This window comes from Acomys minous (assembly GCF_964271855.1).
Source record: "Acomys minous genome assembly, chromosome: 11".
Classification (NCBI taxonomy): domain Eukaryota; kingdom Metazoa; phylum Chordata; class Mammalia; order Rodentia; family Muridae; genus Acomys; species Acomys minous.
The window spans coordinates 102,393,167-102,418,012 of NC_140492.1; the positions used below are offsets into that span (position 1 = coordinate 102,393,167).

The following is a 24,846-nucleotide window of genomic DNA, read 5'->3' on the forward strand; positions in this document are numbered from 1 at the left end:
CAACACTTTAGGGACTATTCTAGAACCCAACCCATGAAGAGTAGTTCAAGGGTCATCATAAAAACAAAGCCATCTGCCTCGGTCTATCTAAGCTACTTTGAGCTGTCAACCACCATACAAGGCCACCTGCCTCGACGCATACAGTCCCACCCAATGCCTCAATACATTCTTCTAGAATATATGCACTTTGAGCATCCTTACCTTCTTCACCTCACTCACGCCCTCACTCCTCCTCATCTGCCCTTCCCTTCATTCTTAAAGGCCCAGTTAGAACCCAACCTTTAGTTGTAGTCTTCTGAGGACCCCATTGTGAATCAGTCTTCTTCCCGCCTACCATCTCTCCCGCTTTCTCTGCCATTTGTTTGGCTCTTTGGCATCCACCATGAGGGTTTATAACTTATACGTGCTGACAATCTAACCTCTAATGAAGCAGGGATGTCTTCTTTGGGCAAGAAACTATGGATGTGCTCTTTCTATGACAACCTTCCTCAAAGGTTGTACCCTGAGTCACCTAAACTTCTCCAGAGGGTGTGTGTGTGTGTGTGTGTGTGTGTGTGTGTGTGTGTGTGTGTGTGTGTGTGTGTGTATGCACATGTGCGTGTGCGTGTGCATGTGTGGGTGATCAGCACATTGAGGGGTCTGGAGCAACTGGGAAGGAGCCTCTAAGGAAGCTATATTTTTTAACATGTTGCCCTGGTGGTTTTTATATATGGTAAAGACTGAGTACCTTGGTATGTGGTGTGCCAGGACCACAGTATTGTAGACACAAGGTAGGAGAAGTATTTGTTGAATATACAAAGGCAGACAAACTAAACAAATAAACACCCCCCCAGAAAAAAACAACATTAAAACTCAAACTAAAGCAAAACAACAACAAAATCAACCAAACAAAACAATGTGCGAACTTAAGAGTCAGGTTGTTCAGTTTTATATCTCAACTCAGCTGTATTTGCATGAGGTCTCTCTCTTTTTTTTTTTTTTTAACATAAAGTAGTAGGGTTTTTTTGTTTGTTTGTTTGTTTTTTTAAATTTTTCCCCTAGTCTCATGGCTGCTGAAAAGGTAAAATCCTTCTCTCAATCTGTCTCTCTTCCTCCTTTTTTGAGCGCTGGATTTGCACATTAGCAAGTGCGGTCTAGCTAAACTAAGGCCCACACGCCACGCCCCCCCCAAGTGCCCCCTTTCCCTTCCCGCCCTTCCTCCTCCTAATCCTTCTTTCTCCAGTCCTGCTTTCTGTCTGGGAGGTTCTTTTCTACTCTCCTCACCAGCAACAGACCAGGAAGAGCAAGGGCACACAAGCTCTCAGGGTCTTCTTTGAAACAGAACGGGACACTGCTTTGTGCACCGGCGAGACGGAGGGCAGGCAGCGTTCCTCCACAGTTAGCAACCTGTGGTAGGCCGTGGAGGAGGGGGAGGGAAGCACTTGAGTCGGCTGGTCCCAAACCCCCCACCCTCTCATCCCCCACCCCTTCATCCCCCGACCCCTCACCCCCGACTCCAGCATTTTCCCAAAGATAGCTCTTGCTGATGTGTTTTCACCTGATCTCACACCCTACCTCAGGTCCAGATGCTGCTGGGTAATAAGGAAAGTCCCCAACATCACTGAATGCTCCAAATGGGAGCACAGGCCACTGCTTTGTGAAATGGGTAAGAAGAATGACTCTGCTTTCCACAGAGGCAGAAGATGTATGAGGAAAGGGGGCAATAGATCTGTGTCCTTAGGAGGAGGAGGAGGAGGTTTAGGAGCTACTATCTGTGGAGAACTTCTGAGGTAGCATGAGGCTGAGCTGAGATCTGAGCTGCGCGGCCTCTGAGCCCTTCTTTTCCCCTTTCAGTGCCTCCAATGTGGGCCTGAGGTCTCTTCTTCAGGCACTCAGGACAGGATTTAAAACATGCAAAGTTAAAGCTAGGCATGGTGGCACACGCCTTTAATCCCAGCACTCGGGAGGCAGAGGCAGGCGGATCGCTGTGAGTTTGAGGCCAGCCTGGTCTACAAGGTGAGTGTAGGACAGCCAAGGCTAACACAGAGAGACCCTGTCTCGAAAAAACAAAAACAAACCAAACCAAACATGTAATGTTATTTCCTTGAGATACATACAGTTCTCAGGGCAAAACTGTGTCGGGATAGTATTTCCAGTCAAGATGCCTCATCCAGCGACAGCTAAAGAGGCAAGGACCCAGACTACTTTGAAATTCTGCTCAACCATAAAGCTCGCTAATGAAAGGCTTTTCATTCTCAGCTCAGTAATCTGACTCTGCCAGTGAAAGCTTTTCTCTGGTTCCCAGAGGCATCTGCTGTGTCAAGCTGATCCCATCTGCAGTCTCGGCTCTCCGGCTTTCAATCTCCAGGTATCATTTCAAGGTCAGACAGAGCCACATCCTGGACAGTGGGTGGCCAGATATCAAGATGGTTCCCATGGCATTTGGCCCCTAGTGTCACTGCAGTGATGTGTTATATTAGGGACAAAGGGTGTTCTACAATACAGTGACTAGCCCATGACCTTAGCAGGGAGACCACCTTGAGGGTCTAACCTAATCCCATGAGAACAGTGTTTTTTCTGGCTGGCAGCAGCCAAGAAGGTGAGAAAACCTACACATGAAAGATTCCATACTGGGGTGAGGTGGGTTCCCTACTACAGACATGGAGCTGGGGAGGACAAGGAGCAAGGTTTTGAGAAGCAGAGGACTGTCCCTGAGCAAAGTCCTAAAGGCACGGCCACTGCCATCTGCGAGGGACTTACATAGCTTCCCAGAGCTTCCTTATGAGCCCAGTCTGATGAGCATCTTGTTGTTAGCCACAGAAGACCCTGGGCTGGCCCGACCTGTTGCCCTAGAGACCACGAGGTAGGCAGCAGGCATCCTTTGAAGATGAATTCCGGGAAATTCACTACGTAGAGGTATGACGTGAGTGCAGGGACCCTGTGGAATTTCTAGACCATGTTCATTCTACCTGCCTTCCAGACTCTCGTCCAATTAGCCAATCAGAATTCTACCTGGAGGGATGAAATATAACCCTGTGTGTGTTGATGTTCAGAGGTAAAGCCTTCGCCTAATATGTATAGGGCCTTAGGTTCTGCCCCTAGCACAGAAGGGGAAAAAACAGGGGGAAGGTCATTAACAGAGCAAAAGTGAAGAAGGGAAGAAAGCTGGCAACTAGTGTCCTTGTTCATTCACCTATGCCACATGTGTTTCCTGTCCATACCCACACCTTTGTCTAATCTGCTTCCTTATCCAAGGGAGCTTTGGTACTTTCTAGAAATGGCCTCTATGCTGAGCCATATCCTTTCTGATGCCAGGACCCCAGGGCCAATGAGAAGACCTAGACAGAGACCCTGAACTTTCCAGTGAGACCTGAAGCGATCAAGGGCTGCTGTCTTTAAGAATTCCATCACATGCTTGGATAGAAATGAATCAATAAAATCCTGGAGAGACAGCCAGGGCTGCTTGGTCTCACCATGGAGACTGAGATAGTACAAGCCTGGATGTCTCCCTATCCCATGTGCGAGAGGCAACCCAAGATGGTTAGCTCCCACTTCTCTCCAGGCCTTGCCAACCGCATGAAGCTCTACAGAATGACGCTTGAGAACCCTAATGTATTCATGTCTCATTTCTCCTTTCAGAAACCCCTCTTTTGGGGGCTGGAGAGATGGCTCAGTGGTTAAGAGCACTGACTGCTCTTCCAAAAGACCCGAGTTCAATTCCCAGCACCCACATGGCAGCTCACAACTGTCTGTAACTCCAAGATCTGACACCCTCACACAGACATACCTGAAGGCAAACCACCAATGAACATAAAAAATAAAAAAATAAATAATTAACAAGAAACCCTACTTTCTCTGTGTTTAAACAGAAGAAAATCCATCTAATAAAGCGCCTCTCGTTTTCAGGCAGACTGCTTGGTCCCCACTTTATAACTAAGCCTCCTTCTCCTTGAGCCACTTGCCTCAATCCTCTTTTTAGTGCTGACTTCATTTTGTTTTTGCAATCTACATGACTGTTTATACGTCCCTCCATCCTGCCAGGCGCTGGCTTCTTGGAGGTGTGGGTCACATCCCATTTATCTTTCTATTTCCCCACTGCCCTGCACAGTGAACCCTAGACACAGGCTGAAGCAGTTTAGTTTCAGCATTGATTGGATTTACAGCTGAGATTTCCTCGGCTATCAGGCTTTAGGTAGGCGCTTTAAAATTCCTCGATCCAGGGAGATGTGGGCCAGGCAGCACCTTAGGCTCACTCCACTCCTGGAGACTCCTTGAAGGAACCAGAGGCGAGAGGCTGCAGGAGCATCCAGAGGAAGCTGAAAGGGAGGGTGGGGGAGAGAGGCTGTGGAGGGATCACCCTTCACCTCACTCCCCCCTCAGCCAGCTACGGTGGGACTTCTTCCTCTGGGGGGGGAGCTCTCAGCCTCGCCAGGGGCCACGTGTGCTCTCTGCACAGTGAAAGTGTGACACACAATGCAGGGGCTGTCAGCAGAGAGAAAGGAGTGGGGGGGGGGGTGGCAGGCAAATGTGAGGAACGCTTTTGTCCCGTGCATTGTTTGAAATGGGTGTTTCAGGAGAAATAGTCACGAAGATAAAAAAATGTGCAATACATTCTGGACCATGAAGGAAGAGCATTTCTCGCTGGCCTTTACGGGCTGTGATGGTGTATCTAATTGGTCAGCCAGTCACTGGGCGAACCTGGCATTATCCCTGATGAATAGGGCCAGAGACTGTGCAGAGCAGTGCGCATTCACAGTTCTCTCCAGTCACAGAGCCTAGCAGAGTTCTGGGAAGACAGCCTGGTACCACAGAGGAGAGCAGGAATGGACGGTCAGAGGGAAAAGCCAAGGTAGGGAATAAATGCTGAAGGAAGACCCGGTGACCTGCTCTGGGAAATGTAGGAGAAAGTCAACTAAGGAGCCAGGGGATTCAGAGACCCCTGGTAGCCTGTAGGTAGGGTTGATGTGTTAGATGGCAAGGCCACCTGAAACTTATGATCCCAAGGTATTGAGGGGCAGGGTCATAAAGACAAGCGGTTTGGCCTGGTAGTCACCGAAGGACTTGAGGAAGAAGGAGACACATTCTTTCTTCACTTTTGCCCTTCTGTCCCCATTTGCCCTAAAAAGTCACAGCCATAGGGAACCATCTTGGACTTGGAGATTAAGCCCTTGATAGACACCACATCTGTAGATACCTTGATCCTGGGCTTCTTGACCTCCAGAACTGCGAACAGTAAATTTCTGATATTTATGAGGTGTGTGAGCTGTGGTATTTGTTACAGCAGCAGGAATGGATTAAGAGGGCTGGCTGTGGTGAAAAGGGATCGGCAGACACAGTCAGAGATTCGGCTGAAGGTACCCTGTGACGTGACTGGCTGTGCAGCGGTTCAGAGGAGGGGTATCCTATGGGCTGGCTCTCCTGGCACTCTTGACACCTTGTGCAGATAATCCTCTGTTATGGTGCTGACGTGTACCCTGCACCTGTCAGCATCCTTGGTCACTAGTGAATACCAAAGAGCTCTCTAGAAGTCACCAAATCTCACCCGAGGCAAAATGGCTCTCATGAAAAGCCACTGGTGTACCTGTACTTATTAACCTGGAAAACCCTCCAGATTGACGAGGACTAGAACATATGGCAGGCAAAATAAAACAGACGGAACATTTCATATGAAACCAAGTATATGGGGAAGAAGTACTGCACACGCATGTAATTCCGCATATCTATATTGTTTAAATGAATAATCGAAGGACTCTGAAAGTACAAACTAAACCTGTTAGTGGCGGTGGCACCAAGCTGGGGCTGGGGTCACGGTGGACTCTGCCTTTATCCGAAATGCTTGGTTCAAAAGAAAAAGAAAATAAATAAATAAATAATAAATAAAATGATCGAAGTGTACTTGAAGCTAATATTAGTCAATCAATGCAAATTGAAGATATGGGGGAAGCATTGTTTGGTGGTAGAAATGAGACAGTTAAAAGGAAGGGATTTCTTAGGATGTAGGAGAGTTTAGCACTGCTAACTGCAGTCCAGTTACAGTTTTGCATGTGCAGTGTGAGAAGCAATCTTCCAAAGTGCTCCCACTTACAAGCTCATGATTTCAAGGACGCTTCGCCAGTGTTAGCTTTCCCGCCACAGTTAAACACTCGGCTCTCTCTTTCTGCTTTTCTGCCGCACGTTTCTTTAATTTGCAGTGCTCTGCTGCGTGCACAGCTTTCTGTAACTACAGCGCTGGTGCCATTATAGAAACTGTCACTGCAGAGTTGGCAGGACCTCAGAACGAGAGCTGACTCGGACTGTGTTTGGTCTGGCGCAGCCTGGTACGCTGCAGGAATCTATTTGTTTTTCATTAATTTGTTTGTCATTTTTCTCCATGATCGAGGGAACATTTTATTTTCCCTGAAGCAAAAGGATCTGAAATGTTGGCGGGTTTTTCTTGGTTCTGCTAGGGTAATGGGTTGTTGAGCAAAGGAGATTTTTTTTCTTATAAGCTGTTTTGCTGCGGAGGGAGCATTTCGTGACCTTTCGCCGCTGTGTGGTGATAATGAATTTTCTGACAAACCTAGAAACCTTGGGTTTCTCTGCTAAAATAATAAGCTTTGAGGAATAACTTTGAACCTTGACCTTTGTAGAATTAATCAAATACAGATTTTGGAAAAATTGATGAGTTTGGTCTTTACCACGACACTCTAATTTATTACTGTCGTCGGGGTAGTACATAGACCTATACCATGTAGAGACATCAAACAATTAACTCCAGCCCCAAGGCTCTGAGCAGAGCTCCCACACTTATTGGGGGAGGGGGTGTCCAACTTGAGCACAGTATCGCTTTGTTTCCCTTCTCCTTTGTTCTTAAAACAAAAACAAAACAAAACAAAAACCCCTTTTAATTGTAAAAGAAATACATACAATGAATCAGATCAAAAGAATAATGAAAATTATCTATAATTGCACTTCCCCACATCAGGGACCATTATTAAACACTTCTACATATCCTCTTTAAATCCCACTTGATGTCTCTTGCTTTTTTTTTTTAATAGAACTGACACTGAATAGAAGCACTCTTACTTTTTGTTGGACAGAGTGTTTGCTGCGAATCTTTACATAAAGGAACAATAAACTCTCCTAGTTTCCCTCTGACTGTGGCTGAATGATGAGGCCTGCTTCTCACATTCCAGGAAATTGTTATTTTCTAGAGGTACGGAGACAGGCTCACTGGGCCCAGAGCACAGGATGGGCTCTTAGGATGGCTCTGGGTGAGGGTGCTCTTTGTCTTCTGAAACAGCGACAGATCAACAGGTGTCTCAGGTACTGTTCTGACAGCCAAACAAATGCATAGGTGTCAAAAAAAAAAAATGGGCCAGAGTGACTTGTCGACCCTTTTCCAAAGGCAAACAGTGAGGAGCAGCCTCCTGGGCACACAGAGGCAGCACTTGCTTTTTCTATGCAGTCTTTCTGGGGAACAGTGAGAGCACCTACCCTCAGCCCCTCTACAAGACCACAGGAGTTTCTGTGAAGAAGTCAGACCCATAGCCCAAGCAAGGTCTCAGGGAGAATCTGGGAAGAAGCTACAACCATCTTACTCTCAGTTTGGAAACTCTCAATTTTTAGGTAGATATGTACTCATTTCACATTGAGAGCCCGAGTTTTCTTTCTGAGTTTCCTGTCATAGGACATTGTCTATTGCTGTGATGACACACCACAACCAGAAGAACAAGTTGGGAGGGAAAGGGTTTATTTGGCTTACATTTTCATATTGCTGCTCATCATTGAAGGAGGTATGGACAGGCACTCAAATAGGACAGGAACCTGGAGGCAGGAGCTGATGCAGAGACCATGGAGGGGTGCTGCCTCCTGGCTTGCTCAGCCTACATTCTTATAGAACCCAGGGCCACCAGCCCAGGGGCGGCATCAGCCCTTCAATCACTAATTAGGAAAGTGCCTTACAGCCTGATCTTGTGGAAGTATCTTCTCAATTTAGGTTCCTTCCTTTCAGACAATTCTAGTTTGTGTTGTCAAGCTGACATAAGACCAGCCAAGCACAGACAGCAAGAAAATACATCAAGGACCCGTGCATCTGAGTCAAGCTGCCTGCTGACTTGAATTGTGTTTTGACTAGACACACCCAACTACACTGGTATTGAAAGACATTCTGGCATTTGGATAATCAGAAAGACAATGTACACTGCTATAAAGCAAACTTAAACACAAATTTGGGGGAAGGATTTATAAACCCTTAAAAAATCAGTTGAGATTTAAGGTCTTGTGTGTAGCACTAGGGGTTGAATTTAGGGGTCCTATACATGCTAGGCGAGTGTTCCACTACTGAGTCAGACTCTCGGCCAGCACTGAAATTTAAAGTCTTGTGTCTCAAATTGAATATTTATATAAGTGTGTAAAACTATTAAGGCTTACTCTTTAAGTGAAAACCATCTGGGTTATGGCCCTGCTCACATTGTGTGCCCTGCTCAGGTAGGCACTACTTACTTAGAAATTCATCAGAACTGCTGGATTCCAGAACAGAGAGAGGGGTCAGAGGTTAGGACTATGCTCTACTCTCTGTACCTTCCAGAGAACCCAAGTTCTGTTCCCAGCCCCGACATCAGGTTGCTCACACATACCCGTAAACTCCAGCTTCATAGGGATCTGGTGTCTCTGGCCTCCTTACCCATGCCCACTCCACCCCCAAACCCAGCACACACACAATCTTTAAAGAAAGAGAAATGCTAACACTGGCCCAGTGTTAATCAGCTAAAGCAGGAGGTTGGCATGTACATTCAAAAGCGAGTAGCATTGGTAGAAGAGTCAAGTGGTAGACCAGATGTCTGGAATGCAAGTACTATTACCTGACAGTCACAGGCAAGTTTTTAGGAGCTGAAAGAGCGGCTAGTGCAGTTCATAGCGTGCTCTTTTCTTTCCAAACAGCCTAATTTCTTATATTAAATGACCTTTGCACCATCACCTTACTAAGCACCAGTGTCTGCCCACTACTGAAAGGCACTCCACCACGGATACTGTGTGTGTGTTTTTCCTGAAATAACAATGACAAGGTTATTATTCTTGTTGGGCTAAGACAGACCAGAAGGAATATGGTTGGTGTGGATAGCTGAAGCATTGCACAATAAGTTAATACCCTTTGACAGACACTATTGGAACTCTAAGGAGTGCATGTTCCTTCACTTGCTCACTTCCATTTCTAGAAACAGAGAAAACTATGGGCAATATAAATTCTCAAGGGTGTTCAAAAGTAGGCCTAAGGTCAGGGATACATATGCATAGCAGTTAAGGGAATTTAAATTCAACTCCCATTGGTTTCTAATTCATTTCAGTCATTGAAAGTTGATGAAGTGCCACTGAGTTATCTGAAGGAAAGCAGATAGTGCATTGTGAAAGAGCTGATGTCATCCTTGGAGCTGTCAAGCCCTCCACATTTGGGAAAGTGATTTGTTTTAAAAGGAAAATGTACAATCATGAAAAGTACAGTTCTTAGATTTACTTACATTCTCTCCCAAGAGCCTGGTGATTTATAATGCATCGCTTTTCTTTCCTTTCTCGTTTGGCGCTCACTGTCAATATTTTCATTTCAAAAGAATGTGCATTTATTTAAGCTCAAATGCAGGGCAAATGCTGCTCTTTATTATTTGTGGAGATATATGGAAAAAAATCACCTCATAAACTTGAAGATATAGCTGACATTAGATAAAGGGAAGAGTCTAGATTCATTTTCAATCTCTAGCGTTTTAAAACAGTTATTCACAGAAGTCAGTACTATATTCTAACTTGTCCAAGAAGCGACGCAAATACAGTCCTTGACTTCTAAAAATGAAATATATTTGTAACATAAACAACTCTTTATTTCAGCCAGAAGATCATAACAGAGGGTGATACTTGAGATGATTTTCCTCTTTTATTATCCACTTTTCCTTTGAGTATGGTGCCAGGTTTGATAAGAGCTGAGTTACTTTTTGGAAGTTTTTATAAAACAATATAAAACCGAAGACTTGAGATGAATTTGAGTAGTCCGAGTAGTTTTTGATTGCCTGTTTAAATCACTCTGAACTTGGATAAGTGTAAGACTCAAGCAGACATTTCTTCAACTTACAATCACCGGAGTCAAATCCGAGCTTTCTCATGTCTCACTTGACCAGCGATCATTAGCTCTATCAGTAACGTACTTCTTAGGTATATGTTTGTGCGCCTGCACGTGGAGTATGTGCGTATGAACCCAGGTGCACAAAGAGGATGGAATTACAGGTGGTTATGAGCTGCCATGTGGGTGCTGGGAACCTAACCAGGGTCCTCTGTAAGAGCTGTATGCATTCTTAACCACGCAGTCACAGTCCCCTCTCTAGTATGAAAATCTCTCTCTCTCTCTCTCTCTCTCTCTCTCTCTCTCTCTCTCTCTCTCTCTCTCTCTCTCTCTCCCCGCCCCCCGTATTTTTAAGGTCTACAACTGCTTTGGTTGTGCCACTACACTATCTAGATTCTGGAGTATATATGTAAGTATGAGAGATAGAATGTCTGTCCTCAGAAACATGTTTTCAACAGGAGAAGAAAATAACATTTAAAAAAAAACACTATAATGAGCAACTATGATATGTGCTCTAAAGGAAAGGCAGGTGTAGAATACAGGTGAAGCAACAGCGCTCCCAGCGCACAGCACTGACCACACTCAGCAGTTTCTCTCCATTATTCCTTCCTGTACAGTTTTTTTTTTTCTTTTTCCGCTCTCCTTTTCCATCCTGAGTGCACCCTGTCTCAAACTGCTTGTATGGAACAATGATGACAGAGGGGAGATAGCACGGGCCTCTAAACCCCACTACACTAAAGGGAGAAGTCAGCACTGGCCCAGTGCTTCTTAAGAAACAAGTGAGAAAGCCACGCCCACACCTCTAACCTCAGAAGTCAGGAAGCATACAGAGCTCTGTGAGTGCGTGGCCAGCTGAGTTCCAGGCCAGCCAAAGTTACATAGTGAGATGTTGTCTCAAAACAACAACAACAACAACAAAACAAAACAAAAATTAATGTGAGATACGTGATCTACTTTTATAACTCCTTATTTAGAAATAAGGGTAGATTTCATGACAGGATGGGAACTCCCAATGGATAGACCCTTTTGATATTATGGATCAAGAGTATTAGAATTACTTATGGAACCCAAGAGCATTTCCAGCACAGCCAGATGAAATATTATATGCTCAATGCTCATCTTAGCAGAGGGTCAGAGACACCAGGAGAGGGCTGGGCAGTCACTTGTATGTCTGGAACAGTGCAGGCTGATGAGAAGATTATAAAGCTGACTCCATCGAAGACAGAAACCCAGCGTCTATCTCTCACTAGGATAGTGCACTACATCCACTTCCCACCCACGGCAATTGCTGGTGAGTTCTATGTATCTTCTAGCTATAGGTGAAATATGAAGTGTCCCCTCACAGTCTCAAGCACTGAGGAGGAGTTGCCAGCTGGTGTGATCTTTTCAATGAAGTGAGTGCTGGTGTGTGTGTGTGTGTGTGTGCGTGTGTGTGTGTGCGTGTGTGTGTGTGTGTGTGTGTGTGTGTAGTTGAAGAAGTAGGTAGCTAGGGTGAACCCTTGGGCTATCATCTTGCCCTGGTACTTCTCCCACACACCCCACCCCACTTCCGGTCTGCAGTGAGGAAATGGAGGTGAGGCCCCTCCACCACATGCTTCCACCTCCGTAAGGATCTGCCTGAGGACACAGGGAACCATGAAATGAAGCCTTTGTGAACTAAAAATCTATTTCTCTCTTTAAGTTGTTCGTGACAAGCCTTCTGTCACAGTGACCAAAAAAAAAAAAAAAAAAAAAAGCTGACTGTTAAGCCAGTCCCCAAGATATTTCTAACAGTTTACACTGGAGATATAGATGTCCTTTTGAATTCTAGAGTAACTAACATTTTTAATGTTTTATATCCAATTTATAGCCATGCAGACACAAGTCAGGGAGGTGATCCTGAAGTCTGAGGTGCGGGGTCAGCTGCCTGTCAGGTCTCTAGGGCACCTGAACAGTGCTGTTATCTCTCTTGTATTCTCTCCCTCTCTCTCTCTCTCTCTCTCTCTCTCTCTCTCTCTCTCTCTCGTCTATGGCTCTGGTGGCCCAGGCAAGATGGTAAGGCTGGGCCTACCTGGTGGAAGCAACAGTTTCCAGGCCTCAATGTGAGCAGCCCCTCATATTTTCCTTTTTCATCTCTACTGTTTCTCCTTGAACATGGACTGCTTCAGGAAGACCTCACACTGAAGGGGACACAGCGGGGTAAGGCCAAGAGCTCTTGCAATGCTGTACAACCTACACCCATGGTCTCCGGCTCACTTTTCTAGCACCTTCCTGGTTGTTCTGCACCTTCCACACCTCCTGCTCTGCCAGCTACTCCTGGGCCTGGAGATTACAGGTGGTCCTGTGTTCTGTGGTGGTAGGGTCAGCCAGTGGGGACATTTGGTACAGAAGTAGAAAACAGATGAGTCTAAGAAGACCTTGTTTGCAGCGTCTCTCTCTTGGCTGGTGTGGAACCTCTTGTATACAGATGTGCGATGCACATATCTTATGCTTAAGCACATCCTGGGCAGCTGGCTTTTGGGCTGTTTGCATCTGGAGATGGTCTGGTAAACTGCGTGAAAACTTCCCATTGTATTGTCTCTTCCCTCGAGCAGCAAAGGGCAGCTTAGTCTCAGTGCTCGCCCGCCCAGCACTTTAGGAAGCTTCTCAGCTCATCAAAGATGATGCCACCTGGAAGATGCCATATCGGGCTGTGGAGAGGCCAGAGGATGAGGAGCAAACACGTAATTGTGAGACAGCTGCTCCTCGCATCTTAGCAGCAGCCACACTCATCCTATGTGCTGTGTACCTTGTCCTTCTGATGCAGCCACTTTCCTATGGCTGCCCTGGAATGAAGGTTAGCACGCAGCAGGGTACGCAGGTCAAGGACTAGTGGACCAGTGTCCTGCTCTGGGAGGAACGTTCAATGAGACAGGCGCATCACTTGCTCCATGGCTGTACGCACATCCTTGGCTTTCTCTGAGTCCTGGCATTTCCTTTTGTAAAGGAAGAGAGGTGAGAGAGTGTTCTGCAGTTGGCGCTGCAGGCTCAAGCGTGATTTGGAGGCTCTGCTCCCCTTGACTGAAGGAGGCCTGGCTAGGATATCTTCCTTGCTGAGGAACTCAAGAACTTCAGCCTTTCTATCTCTGTGCTTTCTGGGGTGCTTAAATGAGTGTTTGATTGGCTCGTCAACAAACGGGGTGCCTGACTTCAACCAGTCCAGGGATCCGAAAGGACGTCGGACCCCAGAGCACCAACTGCAGAGCTAGTTAGTCAGCTCTCTCGATGAGTTCTGCACCACTGAGTTTTCAGTCAAACCGGAAGGGGTAAAACATCTGCTTCACCACTCACTGTGCGCTCAGTAGACTTCAGTCTGCACCTGAAGTGCAGCAACTGTAACCTTACAGTCACCTTCCTTATTCTGTCCTTGGTCTTCAAGGATTACTTGATAGATGAAATTAGCCCAGGAGAATGGGCCTTTGAATCCGGGGGGATGTGTGTTTGTGTGTTTGTGTGGGGCGGGGTACTCTGACACCCAACTTCTGCCCAGGTGTGCCTACATATATGCTTGCAGGGGATTGATTTGCGGATCACTACCCTGGCTGATGGCCTCTCTGCTTGGCACTGAACACTCAAGTCAACTCCACTTCCAGATGAGAAGGCTCTTTGTGGCCTTGTGGTGAGTCACCTATCAGCCAACTGAGTGTCCACGAAACATCTTGACAAGGAAGCCATAATTGTAAGAAAGAACTGAAATCCTACCTAGCAAATCTGCCTTAATTTCATCACTGCACAAAGACTGAAAATAAAGTGAGATGCATGATTGTAAGTGTGCGTGAGTGTGTGTGTAGGGGTCAGTGTGTGTAAATAGTCCACAAGAGGGGGAAAGCAATTTACAGAATGAGAAAAACGTCTTGCAAATCATATAGGTGGTAAACAGTTGACAGTTTAGGAACTCTAAAAGCTATAGAGTTAGAAACCCATATAAGGGGCTGGAGAGACAGCTCAGTGGTTCAAGAGTATACGCCGCTCTTCTGGAGGACCCAGTGTGCACACGGCAGCTCACAGCCATCTGTAACTCCAGTTCCAGGGGACCCAACACCCTCACACAGACATACACACAGGCAAAACACCAATGCACACAAAATAAAAAGAAACAAATCATTAAAAAAAAAAAAAGAAAGAAAGAAAAAGAAAAAAATCCATGTAACTCACCAGAAAAACCATAACTAAACCCATTGAAAAAGAAGATGAAAGACTTGAAAAGACATTTCTCCCAAGAACAGTGGTAGCTGTGGGTTAGCGGAGCGGGACACATGCAGCTGCAATGAGGCAGGTCACACAGGGTGACGAGGCCCTGGGGGGTGCAGGGCCTCGCTGTGCCATGCCCAGGGTTCACGATGCTGCACCGGGTGTTTACACATTTGCTCGGGGAGCAGACCTTGAATTAAGTGTTCTTGCTGTAACTGAAAACGTTTAGGGGTGCGGAAGCAATGAAGAGCTGAAGTTAATGGAGAGCCCAGACAGTTCAGAGGCCCTGCAAAGCTTAAGGAATTTCCTCCGAACGAACTAATAAAATAGGCCACTCCTGGAGCATTATTCATGGAAAACAAGAGCACACGCGTGTAATAATATTACAAAAACAGGCAGCGGGATGACCTGTGTGGAATCACTATATCTGAAGGTTAATAAAGGTTAAATAGCTTTGCAGAAATACGAGCCGGCAGTTCCCCACAGCTTAGTATTTTAAATTCTTCATCACCATCATCATCATTATTATTATTTTTATTTATTTATTTTTTTGGAGACACTTTCTTACTGTTTCCAAGGCAGTCCTCAAACTTGCTCTGTAGTTGAGGAAAGACACAGAACTTTTGATCCTGCTGCCTCCATTTCCTCATGTCTGTGCTAACAAGTGTGCCTCTGCACACCAGGCTTATGCAGATCAACCCAGAGCTTCATGCATGCCAGGCAAATCCCTTACCAACTGAACTGCATGCCCGGCCCTACACTTCAAGGGTGGGGGGTGGGGAAGCTATATTTAAAAAAGGGTTTGTTGTTGTTTTTAAACAGAGGGTCTGTACCAGGGAGCCCAAGACGGCTGGGAACCCACTCTGTAGATCAGGCCACCCTCAAAGCTGCAGCACTCCTGTCACTGTGGCCTCCTGAATGCTGGAACAACGGTTATGCCTCACTGTGCCTGGTTTATATGGTGCTGGGATTTGAACCTAGGACCTCACAGAACAATCTTGTCTGGAAACAACGAAATTCCCCCAAGGAACGTCACGCTTAACGGTGTGAACTTTGAACGTTTTCGCTCTGAGACTGGGACAGAGACAAGCAGACACGGCATCACCATGATCAATACCAAGGGCAGAATGTGAGGACGAAGATGCAGCGGAAGGCGTAGGGATGAAGAGGAAGAAACAAACTTCCATCCTCGCAGCTAGCTCTCTTACTGGCATACAAACGATCAAACCACTAGACTCGAGTTTAACAACAACCCTGACTGGATACAAAACCAAGATTCTGCTAAATGTCTAAAACTCAACAGCAGGGCTGGGGTTATAGGGCAGCAGTGGCCTGACTTTCATCCTTAACAAATACTGCCTCAAAAAAAAAAAAAAAATCAAGCAAACTCAAAACCCACTTTGTACCTCCTGCTCGCTAACAGAATTCAGAAATAAAAGGAACTCCTATACGAGGCACCTAAAAATGATTAACAATGTGAAAATAGCAGTGCTTGGAGGCAGCCCCTCAGGGAGGGTGGGACCAACGGAAAAAAACATTTTGCTCATGAAGAGGACAATCTGTCACCACTGAAAAGCCCCAGTCTTACTATTGCTGTTTTCTATCTGTAAATCTACTTTGCTTTCATTCTGTTATACCTCAGAACCAAGAGTAAATGATTAAACATTTATAAACGGCCAAGTACAAGGAACTGAACCTTTGTCGAACTAAAATGCTGTAAGTGAAGAATTCTACAAAGTGGAAATTAAACATTTTACATTTAACATGAACTTTTTTTTTTTTTTTTTTGGTTTTTCGAGACAGGGTCTCTCTGTGTAGCCTTGGCTGTCCTGGACTCGCTTTGTAGACCAGGCTGGCCTCGAACTCACAGCGATCTGCCTGCCTTTGCCTCCCGAGTGCTGGGATTAAAGGCGTGCGCCACCACGCCCGGCTCAACATGAACCTTTTTAAAAAGCACTTTATTTATCTATTTTGTGTGTGTGTGTGTGTGTGTGTGTGTGTGTGTGTGTGTGCGCGCGTGCGCGCACACGCGCACTCACGTGCCACCTCGTGAGTAGGCTGTCAATGGCCTTAGGGAGTCAGCACTGTCCCTCCACTATGTAGCTATCAGGGATCAAATGAATACTGCGGACAAATCAAATACTCGACTTGCTTTCTCCTTTGTGCTCAGTTCAGGGCTCCATCTTATAGAGTGGGCAGTCCCTCCCACCTCAGCTAACTTCTGGACAATCCCCCTCAGATACAGGAAGAGGCATGTCTCTTCAGGGATTCCAGAGTCAAGTTGACAAACAGTGCTAATCATTACGGCATCCGCAAGCAAAACTTTGAGGATACTGTAAAAATGTGGATGAGGCCCCTGGTTAAGCAACATGTGTCATTATGTTGAAGTGGTAGGTTCGTGTCATATAATGCAACCATTCACAAAATTGTTATAAAATTTTAAAATTAATGCCTATATAAGCTTGTATTAAAAATTAACTTCAAATTCATGGCCCAAACCCTGTAAGAATGTGTTTATATGGGTCTATTAATGAACAAAATCAAGAGAAAGAGAGAACTGTAAAAGACACGCTAAGGCTTGGCAAGGCTTATTTTAGGGTGGCCGAGAGTGTTCTGATATGATTTTTACTGCTGTCTTTGAACTCTGTGGTTCAGTCCTTCTACTTCTCATGCATTTCTTCTGTAAGAGCGACAGGTAGCTCCCACTGCCTGCTGGGCCAGCTCCCACCTTGTGGGGCTGGCATAACCCTTCCCTACATGTTTTCTCTCTGTCCCTGAGTCGGCCTGAGTGTGCCTACACGTCCCTGCAGTGACCCTAGCTCCACCCACGACTTCCCCAGATGAAGAGCAGGTCGCTCCTCTCGCGGCAGGCAGCCTCTGGGAGCTGGCCCTCCTGCATTCACAGCACCTCAGGCTCCACGGAAACGAACTGGCGAGCAGTCAAGTATAGCTCATAATATCTTACTAACGTTGCCTCCATCTGTTATTTGAATTTATTTAAGCCTGCTGAATGCTCTTATTCCCTCCAGCTAGCTGCTAGGCTGCTCCATGTGTCTCATAAAACCAGGGAAACAGACTGTTTCTGGCAGTTAGAATAATGCCTTCTCAACCTGCCCCCAGACCCAGGCACCAAAAGAGTTCCTTCTCCTAATTCCCCCAGTGTCTGCACATATGTTTGGCTACAGGGCTAAGGAGAATTCAAGGTGCAGCTTAGCAACTAGCCCCCAGATAGGGAAGCAGACTGGCTCTCCAGGCCGGCCGTTTGTTGTCTTGAGAATCACGACAAGAAGAGAAGAGGCGCACGACAGGACCAGGAGATGCCGTGAGAAGGGAAGCAGGGTTGGAGGCATGTAGCATGGAAAGAACTCGATCCTCAGGGACAGATTAGAGGGACAGCTGTCTCCTGGGACCACTGGGGCAGAGGTCAAGCATCGTCAGAGCCCTGTTAAATTCTGCTCAGCCACTGGAAGTGTCTCGTCTGACGTTTCTTTTCCTGTTCTACTCCCTGTGATTGGATGAAATGTGCACAGTCAGCTTCCTGACTGCCAGGCCAGCCTCCTGCCTCTCTTGCCATGCCTTCCCAGTCATGGCTGCCTGTTTCCCCTCTGGAACTGTGAGCCAAAGTAAACCGTCTTCTCCAACATGCTTTTCAACAGGGTGTTTTTATCTCAGACACAGAGAAGTTTAAAACCATGGCTTAAATGTCTTGCTTTAGGGCTGGAGAAATGGCTCAGCGGTTAAGAGCACTGTCTGCTCTTCCAGAGGTCCTGAGTTCAATTCCCAGCAACCACATGGCGGCTCACAACCATCTATACCCTCTACTGCCCTCTTCTGGGAGGCAGGTGTACATGCAGATAGAGCATTCACCTACATAAAATAAATAAATAAAATCTTTTTTTAAAAGTCTTGCTCTACCAGAATTAAAGGAAAGTAATCAAAAGTGAGGGCAGCTGAAGTGTAGATATGTGCGCTGGGTTGAGTGTGTCCCTAAGCTTGATTCTCAGTAAGGTGTGGTTGGGATGCAACCATTAAGAGGAGGGGTTTAGTGCAAGGTCATTCAACTGTGGTGGGCCAATGCTGCCCTCTTCAGGGACTGATGTCCTTCTTGACTGTCAGTAAAGATGTCATTGGCTCTTCTGTCCTCTCTCTGGCTTCTAGGATTACCACCTGGTCACCTCTCTCATATGCACTCCTAGACGCCACTCACCATGAGACACAGTCAATGGTGGGATCACACCAGAGCTGAGCAGATGCCAATGCTGCTAGCATATGGGCCCCAGTCTGCCTAGTGACCTCTGGTGTCATCACCTGTTGCCACCACTAGAGGGGCACAGGATAAAAAGAGAAACCCGCCACCCTTTGCTCTCTTACTCTTACTCTGTCGTCTCTGTCCCCCTGGGGTGCCCTTTCTACCTTCTCTCCCTATACTTCTACAACAAATCTTATAGCGTGTATGCTGTGTGGAGTATATTTTTAAAATGCCATGCTTAAATATCCACAATGATAAGCTGAATTTATTCACAAATTACCCAGCCATCCCCACTACCCCAAATACCCAGGTTATAGCAATAGAATACAGTGGCATTAATGAAGGGAGTTCGGTGAGGCCCTTGGTCAAATGGCCGAACTCCCTGAGACTGGGCCAGCCCAGACACTCCATCAGCCTCTGCCCTCTGCCACCAATTACCCTGATTTCTTCAAACATAAAACTGGGGCCATGGGACTTGGCTAGTGCTGTGTAGCCAAGATCCATGGTGAGGATTAATTAGCATTTTTAAGTGCTGTGGGTTTGGTTTGGTTTCTGTGTTTTCTCAGGAGGAAAGCCAGATCACAACGGCGCGTTAGCGGCAAAGGTTTGATGGATGTCACTTGAGATGCGCGGTGTGGAATGGGTGGGACGGGACGTACAGCTGTGGGGCTGCTGAAGGCATTAGGAAAGCCACACTTCCAAACAAACTGCAGGGAAGAAGCCTGGGAACCTCTGAAAAGTCAACCGGAGAAAAATAACGCTCCTGGGCTCTGTGAAGGAGGGCACTGAGGGACCCACGGCAAGGGAAGCGTGAGGAATATTGAGAGCGCGCGCGTCACGTGAGCATGCACCGTGCGAGCATGCGCTTTGTAAGCCGAGGATGAGCCGTAAAATAAGCCCCCTGCTGAAAGAGAAAGAACTCAAGGCAGAAGGCAGGTCTGAGGGTCTGAGGCTGACGGTGGAGACGCCTAGTTACTCATTGGCCTCTCTGCCCGACACAGTCACCGCTTTGCAGATGGCACGATCTTCACGGAGCCTCGTGTAGCTTTCCAAACTTGACCCCGACTCATTATTTCTGACTATGGAAGTGACACATGCTCCTCACTGGAGCTTAAAACTGTAGAAACGCATAAAGTAGAAACTGCGGCTTCCCTCCCAATCCCAGCAGCCACATTATAACTGGTATTTACGACAGATGGATCTATCTACAGGACAGTTCTGTAGCTGCGCTCAACTCATCGGTGACAAAAACAGACTGGAAGGACTTATGCCAGGCTCTCAAGAAATGAGGCACGGTTGTTATTCAAACCCAAGTCTGACGCGCCAAAAACTCTACACCACGCATGCGCTGATCCTGCCCGCCTCAACCTTCGTCCTTCTGAACCCTGAGTTTAACAGTACAAGGCAGGGCACGAGCACGGTATTCAGGGTCAGCTCTACAGTCAAAAGCAACCATCACCCAGAGTGGCGTCACTACAAGAGGCATTCTCCCAGCCTCGCTCAAACAGAGCACACCCCAACATGCCCTCACTGAAGCGAGGCGCTTGTCACTAAAGTCGTCTCACCCCCCCCCCCCCCCCCCGTGAAACCGGTGAAGGACAGGAAATGGGAGAGGCCTGGAATCATTTTAGTTGTGTGAGTGGAGGAGCCCTGCATTCTTGCTTCCATTGTGTAAGAGCTATGAGGGACCTAAAGCCTCAGTTTCACCTTCTGGGTTAGAAAAAGAGTGTGTGTGTGTGTGTGTGTGTGTGTGTGTGTGTGTGTGTGTGTGTGTGTAGGTGGGGGTGGGGGACAGACTGATTACCCAGGTGCCTCCAGAACTTTGTTGTTTTACGTAACAATGCATGGTATGTGAGCTGGCACAGGCTGCCGCACTTAACACGCTCTGCAGAAAGATGGAACGTCACCTTAGCTCATCTGAGAATGGGTGAAATCACGGCTCTCGCTAGATTTGCTCTAGTTGAAGTGACCTCAGGGTAACAGGCTCACCAATCAGTGCACATCCTTTCGTACAGGCAAAGCACTGAGCCAGCGTCCTAGGGGATGTCTGACCTCCTCGGAGCTTATGTCTCTGGGAGGGAAGCAGGTGAGCACTGATGCACTAAAGAGAACAGCGTCCTCAGACTCCCCACAGATAGATGTTGATGGTCTAAATATGATTGATTGTACACATTCCCCCAATTTCAGCCCACACCCAAGATAGTAAGTGAAGACAAAATGTTAAGCAGGCAGAGGTTAGGAAGCTTGGGGGCCATGGAGGATGGGACCCCCTTCCTCATGGTTGGCTTTTCTTGCTGACACTGGAAAGGAAAACATTACAACTGCCTCTCCTTAAGCCTTCTAGTCAAAAAAATAGAGTACCTCTGGCCCCAAGCGGACACTTAACATTCTGATCTCCTCCAAAGATCAGAACATTATGTTCTGTGTTGTCTCTTCCCTTAAGAGTTAACCCAGCTGGGCCTGTCAATCGTGGCCAGTGTCTACTCCCCAGGAAAGCTGATTCACCTAATAGCACACCAAGGAGATGGGAGGAATAATTATCCCCTTAATGAGGTAATGCACTTACTTACACTTCGCCCACAGACCCTCCCCTGATGAAGTTGCTTGCATTTCATTACTGCTAAGCTTGCCTGCTTTTTGAGTCCTAAACTCAAAAAAGTATAATTATGGGCTGGAAAGAAGGCTCAGTGGTTAAGGGCACTGTCTGCTCTTCCAGAGGTTCTGAGTTCAATTCCCATAATGAGATCTGGTACCCTCTTCTGGCACGCAGGCCTAAAGCAGGCAGAGCACTGTATACATAATAAATAAATAAATCTTTTTTTTTTTAAAGTATAATTTTTCCTCCTTTTTCTGTGCCTGTTTTCGAATGTCCGGGCATGCCTTCCCTGGCAGTCCGCTTTCTCACTCCTTCTCCACTCTTCTGTCATGCAGCCGCTTGCCGGCCTCCACTTAGAAACATGCCTGCTCTCACGGGCCCTAACTCAGAGGCCATGACTCTCTCTCCTCTTTTTTCTCCACCTTGCCTCCATTCAGCAGCTGCCCAAATCTACAGCTAGAATGCCCTGTTGGTTTTCTTTCAAATTCTAGTAAAGTGGTTCCAGAGCTTACTTCGGAGTCTGTCTGTATTAAGGAGCCTAAGGAGGGAGCCTCAGTTTCCCTGGTAACAAACCAGCCTGGTTGTTCCCTCTACTCTGGAGAGGGGGTGGGAAGGAGCAACTGATAAACCCAAGAGCTTCTGAGGGAATGTGGGGGTTCATGAAAGACAGGGTTCTGTGGAAAACATCTAGTGCCTACTCATACTGTTCATGAGGAAGAGGAAAAGCAAGAGCAAGCCCATCTATCAACCCAAGCTAGTCTGTTACTTTTTGTTTTTTTTTGAGACAGGGTTTCTCTGTGTAGCCTCAACTATCTTGGACTCACTTTGTATACCAGGCTGGTCTTGAACTCACAGCGATCCGCCTGCCTCTGCCTCCCGAGTGCTGGGATTAAAGGTGTGTGCTACCACTGCCCGCCTAGTCTGTTGCTTATAATGCTTCTAAGGGCTTCATTTCTGTCAATTCATTTGTGGCTGTGGCTGTGGCTGTGGCGGTGGTGACATTACTGCTTAATAACAGGTGTGCCCTAGCAGGGTGTTCCTTAACTATTCTCCAAGTTTGATGATCAGTCTGGGAGGCACCAAAGATAGAGCCAACTGCGGCTCTAACTTAATATTTTCTCATAACTGCATTGAGTTTTTCCCTGCAAATAACTGCATAGAAAAGAAAGCAGGTTTGTGTCTCCATGGCAAAGAGCAGCAGGCCCCAAAGACAGCTTTTTTTCCTTTTCTTTTTTTTTCAGACTTTTTTTTTTTGACTCACAGCAGCGTGAAGTGACTCAGACTTAGCAGAGTGCAGTGCCACTCTGCGTGAGAAGGAGGCGGGCATGACGCTGTCTGCAGACCCAGACAACAGAGAACACCTCACTGTGTCAACCACAGTTCTATGTTGCTGCAAGGTCCTGAGGTGGTAGGGAAGGCCAACACCACGTGGGTTTCTTTATAGGAGGCACGAAGGACAAGAGAGGCCAAAAAGCATTCCCTGATTAATGACTGCCATGAGGCACATCTACCAAATCCCATGCCGTGAACATCCTTACAACTGAGGGGTGGAGGTCTCTGTCCTGACTTTCAAACCCTCACTAACCTGCATGCTGCAGGAACCTCTTGCCCGTATTGCTATTTTGCTAGGAGTGCTTCTGGGAGTACAGCCAACAATGATGGCAGGCTGCAATAAGAGCCCTGCTGTAAACAGGGCTGCGCTGGCCACGCAAGAATCTGGTTCGAGGTTGTCACCTCTAATGCCAAACCAAGATGGTCCACAGCCCCTTGTTGGAAGCACGTTCCAGACACCCTGGACCAGGGTTATATGAGAAGTTCTAAGATCCACTCCTGGTTCCCACTGCTCTGCAGACACCCCGGGAGAGTTTGGTACTCCTGGAATAGGCCATGTCTCGTAGGTGTATGGGGCAGGGGGCCATTTAGAATCATTGTAGCTTCACAGAAGCCAATCACGGGGCGTCTGTGCAGCTGATAAACATAGTCTCTGCCACCTTCTAGAAAGCTCTCCTAGATCAATAGATACAATAAGTCACCTACATAATTTACATGTTTCCACTTTTTAAAAAGGAAATGGATAAAGTTATTAATAATAAATTCAACTTAACATATTCAAAGTACTCTCATCCCAACACGTACGCATCATATGTGTACCTAGTCTTTGAAGTCAGATATATATTGTATACTTGGCTCTGGCATCCCAACCCACAATTGGCTATGTTTTAAGTGCTCAGAAGCCATGTGTAACTAGTGGCGACCACAGTGGACAGCACGAATCTAGCCTATTCTGGCTGTCTCCCATGTCTTAAGCCCTACTCTTGCATCTATCATAGTGTAAGTTTACTCCAATGGAAGATATATCTCTTGACTGTTATCAGGGCACTTTGCTTTTCCAGGTTTAACGCATCTCCTTGAGTTTGGTGGTAATGGTGTTTGGGTTTTAAAAATCGGCATGCCGAGCATCGGGTTTCATATGACATTTTAAAACATACTTTGTTTTTTTTTCTTCTGTCCATCCTTCTATTCCTCCATCACCTGACACTCTTTCTCTTTTCCCTTTATTATTTAATCCTCTTTCCAGTTTCATGATCTATACCCACACTCACATATATCCATATATATAAACATTAAAAGCTAGGCTCTGCATATGAAAGAGAATATGCCATCATATGACTCTGGGTTACATTGCTTAATATAATAATTTGTAGATTCACCCATTTTCCTGGATATTTCATATTTTTGATTGTATCTAATCTCTCTTCCAATTGTCCACTCTGTGATCAAGAAATGACCAGAGAGTGCTTACCAAGCGCTGGGTGTTTGTCTGAACTGGTGAGGGTCAAAACACAAGGAACTCATGGATCTTGACATCCAGACCCTTTGGGTCAGTAGGAAACGTATGCCCAACTGGACTGTGTAAGAGCTGGGCAATGCCTGGAAAGGAGGTGGTATGGACCCCACATGAGCACAGGGGATGTGACGGCACCCCCTGAGGAACTGACAAGGCTCTGGTGCGCAGTGGGAACAATGAAGCTCAGTAATTCCCAGGACTCTTAGGACGCTCACACCTGGGAGGTGCACAGGCTTTCTGCAGCACCTTGCCAGTCTAACAAGATGCCCACACAACCCCAGAGGCCACCAGTGGCTTGCTTGATGGTGAATCTTCTGGGAAAAGGTTCTAGAACTTTTAGGTGACATAGGCAATGACAGGACATCAGCAGTAGAGAGGGCCTCAGGCGTCCTGTGGGCTCCTGCTACACACAGCCAGCAAATGGCGGAGCCAGGATTTACTAACGCCACAGAATACTGACGCAACTGTGAGATAACTAGAACACGTGCCAGGAAGAAATGTTTGTCTGAACTGCAACTCCAATTAGAATCACATTATCTACTAAAACAAAACTGAACATTTAACACGGCAGCATCGGCTAGGTACTCACATGGCAAACCGTCAATAAAGTCCGGATCGATGTTATGCAGGAGCTCCACTCTCGGGGATGGGCTTCCTTCACTGGAAAATGATTTTTAAGAAGTGTTAGTTTCTTCTCAAATGGGGATCAATTATTTTATGACTTCCTTTCCTGGTGCCTATGGAAAATAACAAATCTGCCTGTTAACAATCTTATTATAATTCGGATGTATCCAAAAGCTGTGGCTGGTGGGGATCTTCATAGGATCATTTGTCTATATTGGGATAATCACTGAATGCGCCACATAAACAATGTCAGT

The 24,846-nt window shown here is 46.5% G+C and overlaps 1 protein-coding gene across 2 annotated transcripts in view; it reads right to left on the reverse strand.

Annotated features, from left to right (window-relative positions):
* ARSB (arylsulfatase B) overlaps positions 1-24,846 on the reverse strand; it is a 137,870-nt gene that overhangs the window by 31,035 nt on the left and 81,989 nt on the right. For both annotated transcript variants that reach the window (XM_084800662.1, XM_084800663.1), the window contains exon 6: positions 24,558-24,628. In XM_084800662.1, coding sequence (XP_084656788.1) covers positions 24,558-24,628 — 71 coding nt within the window. The remainder of the gene's footprint in view (positions 1-24,557; positions 24,629-24,846) is intronic.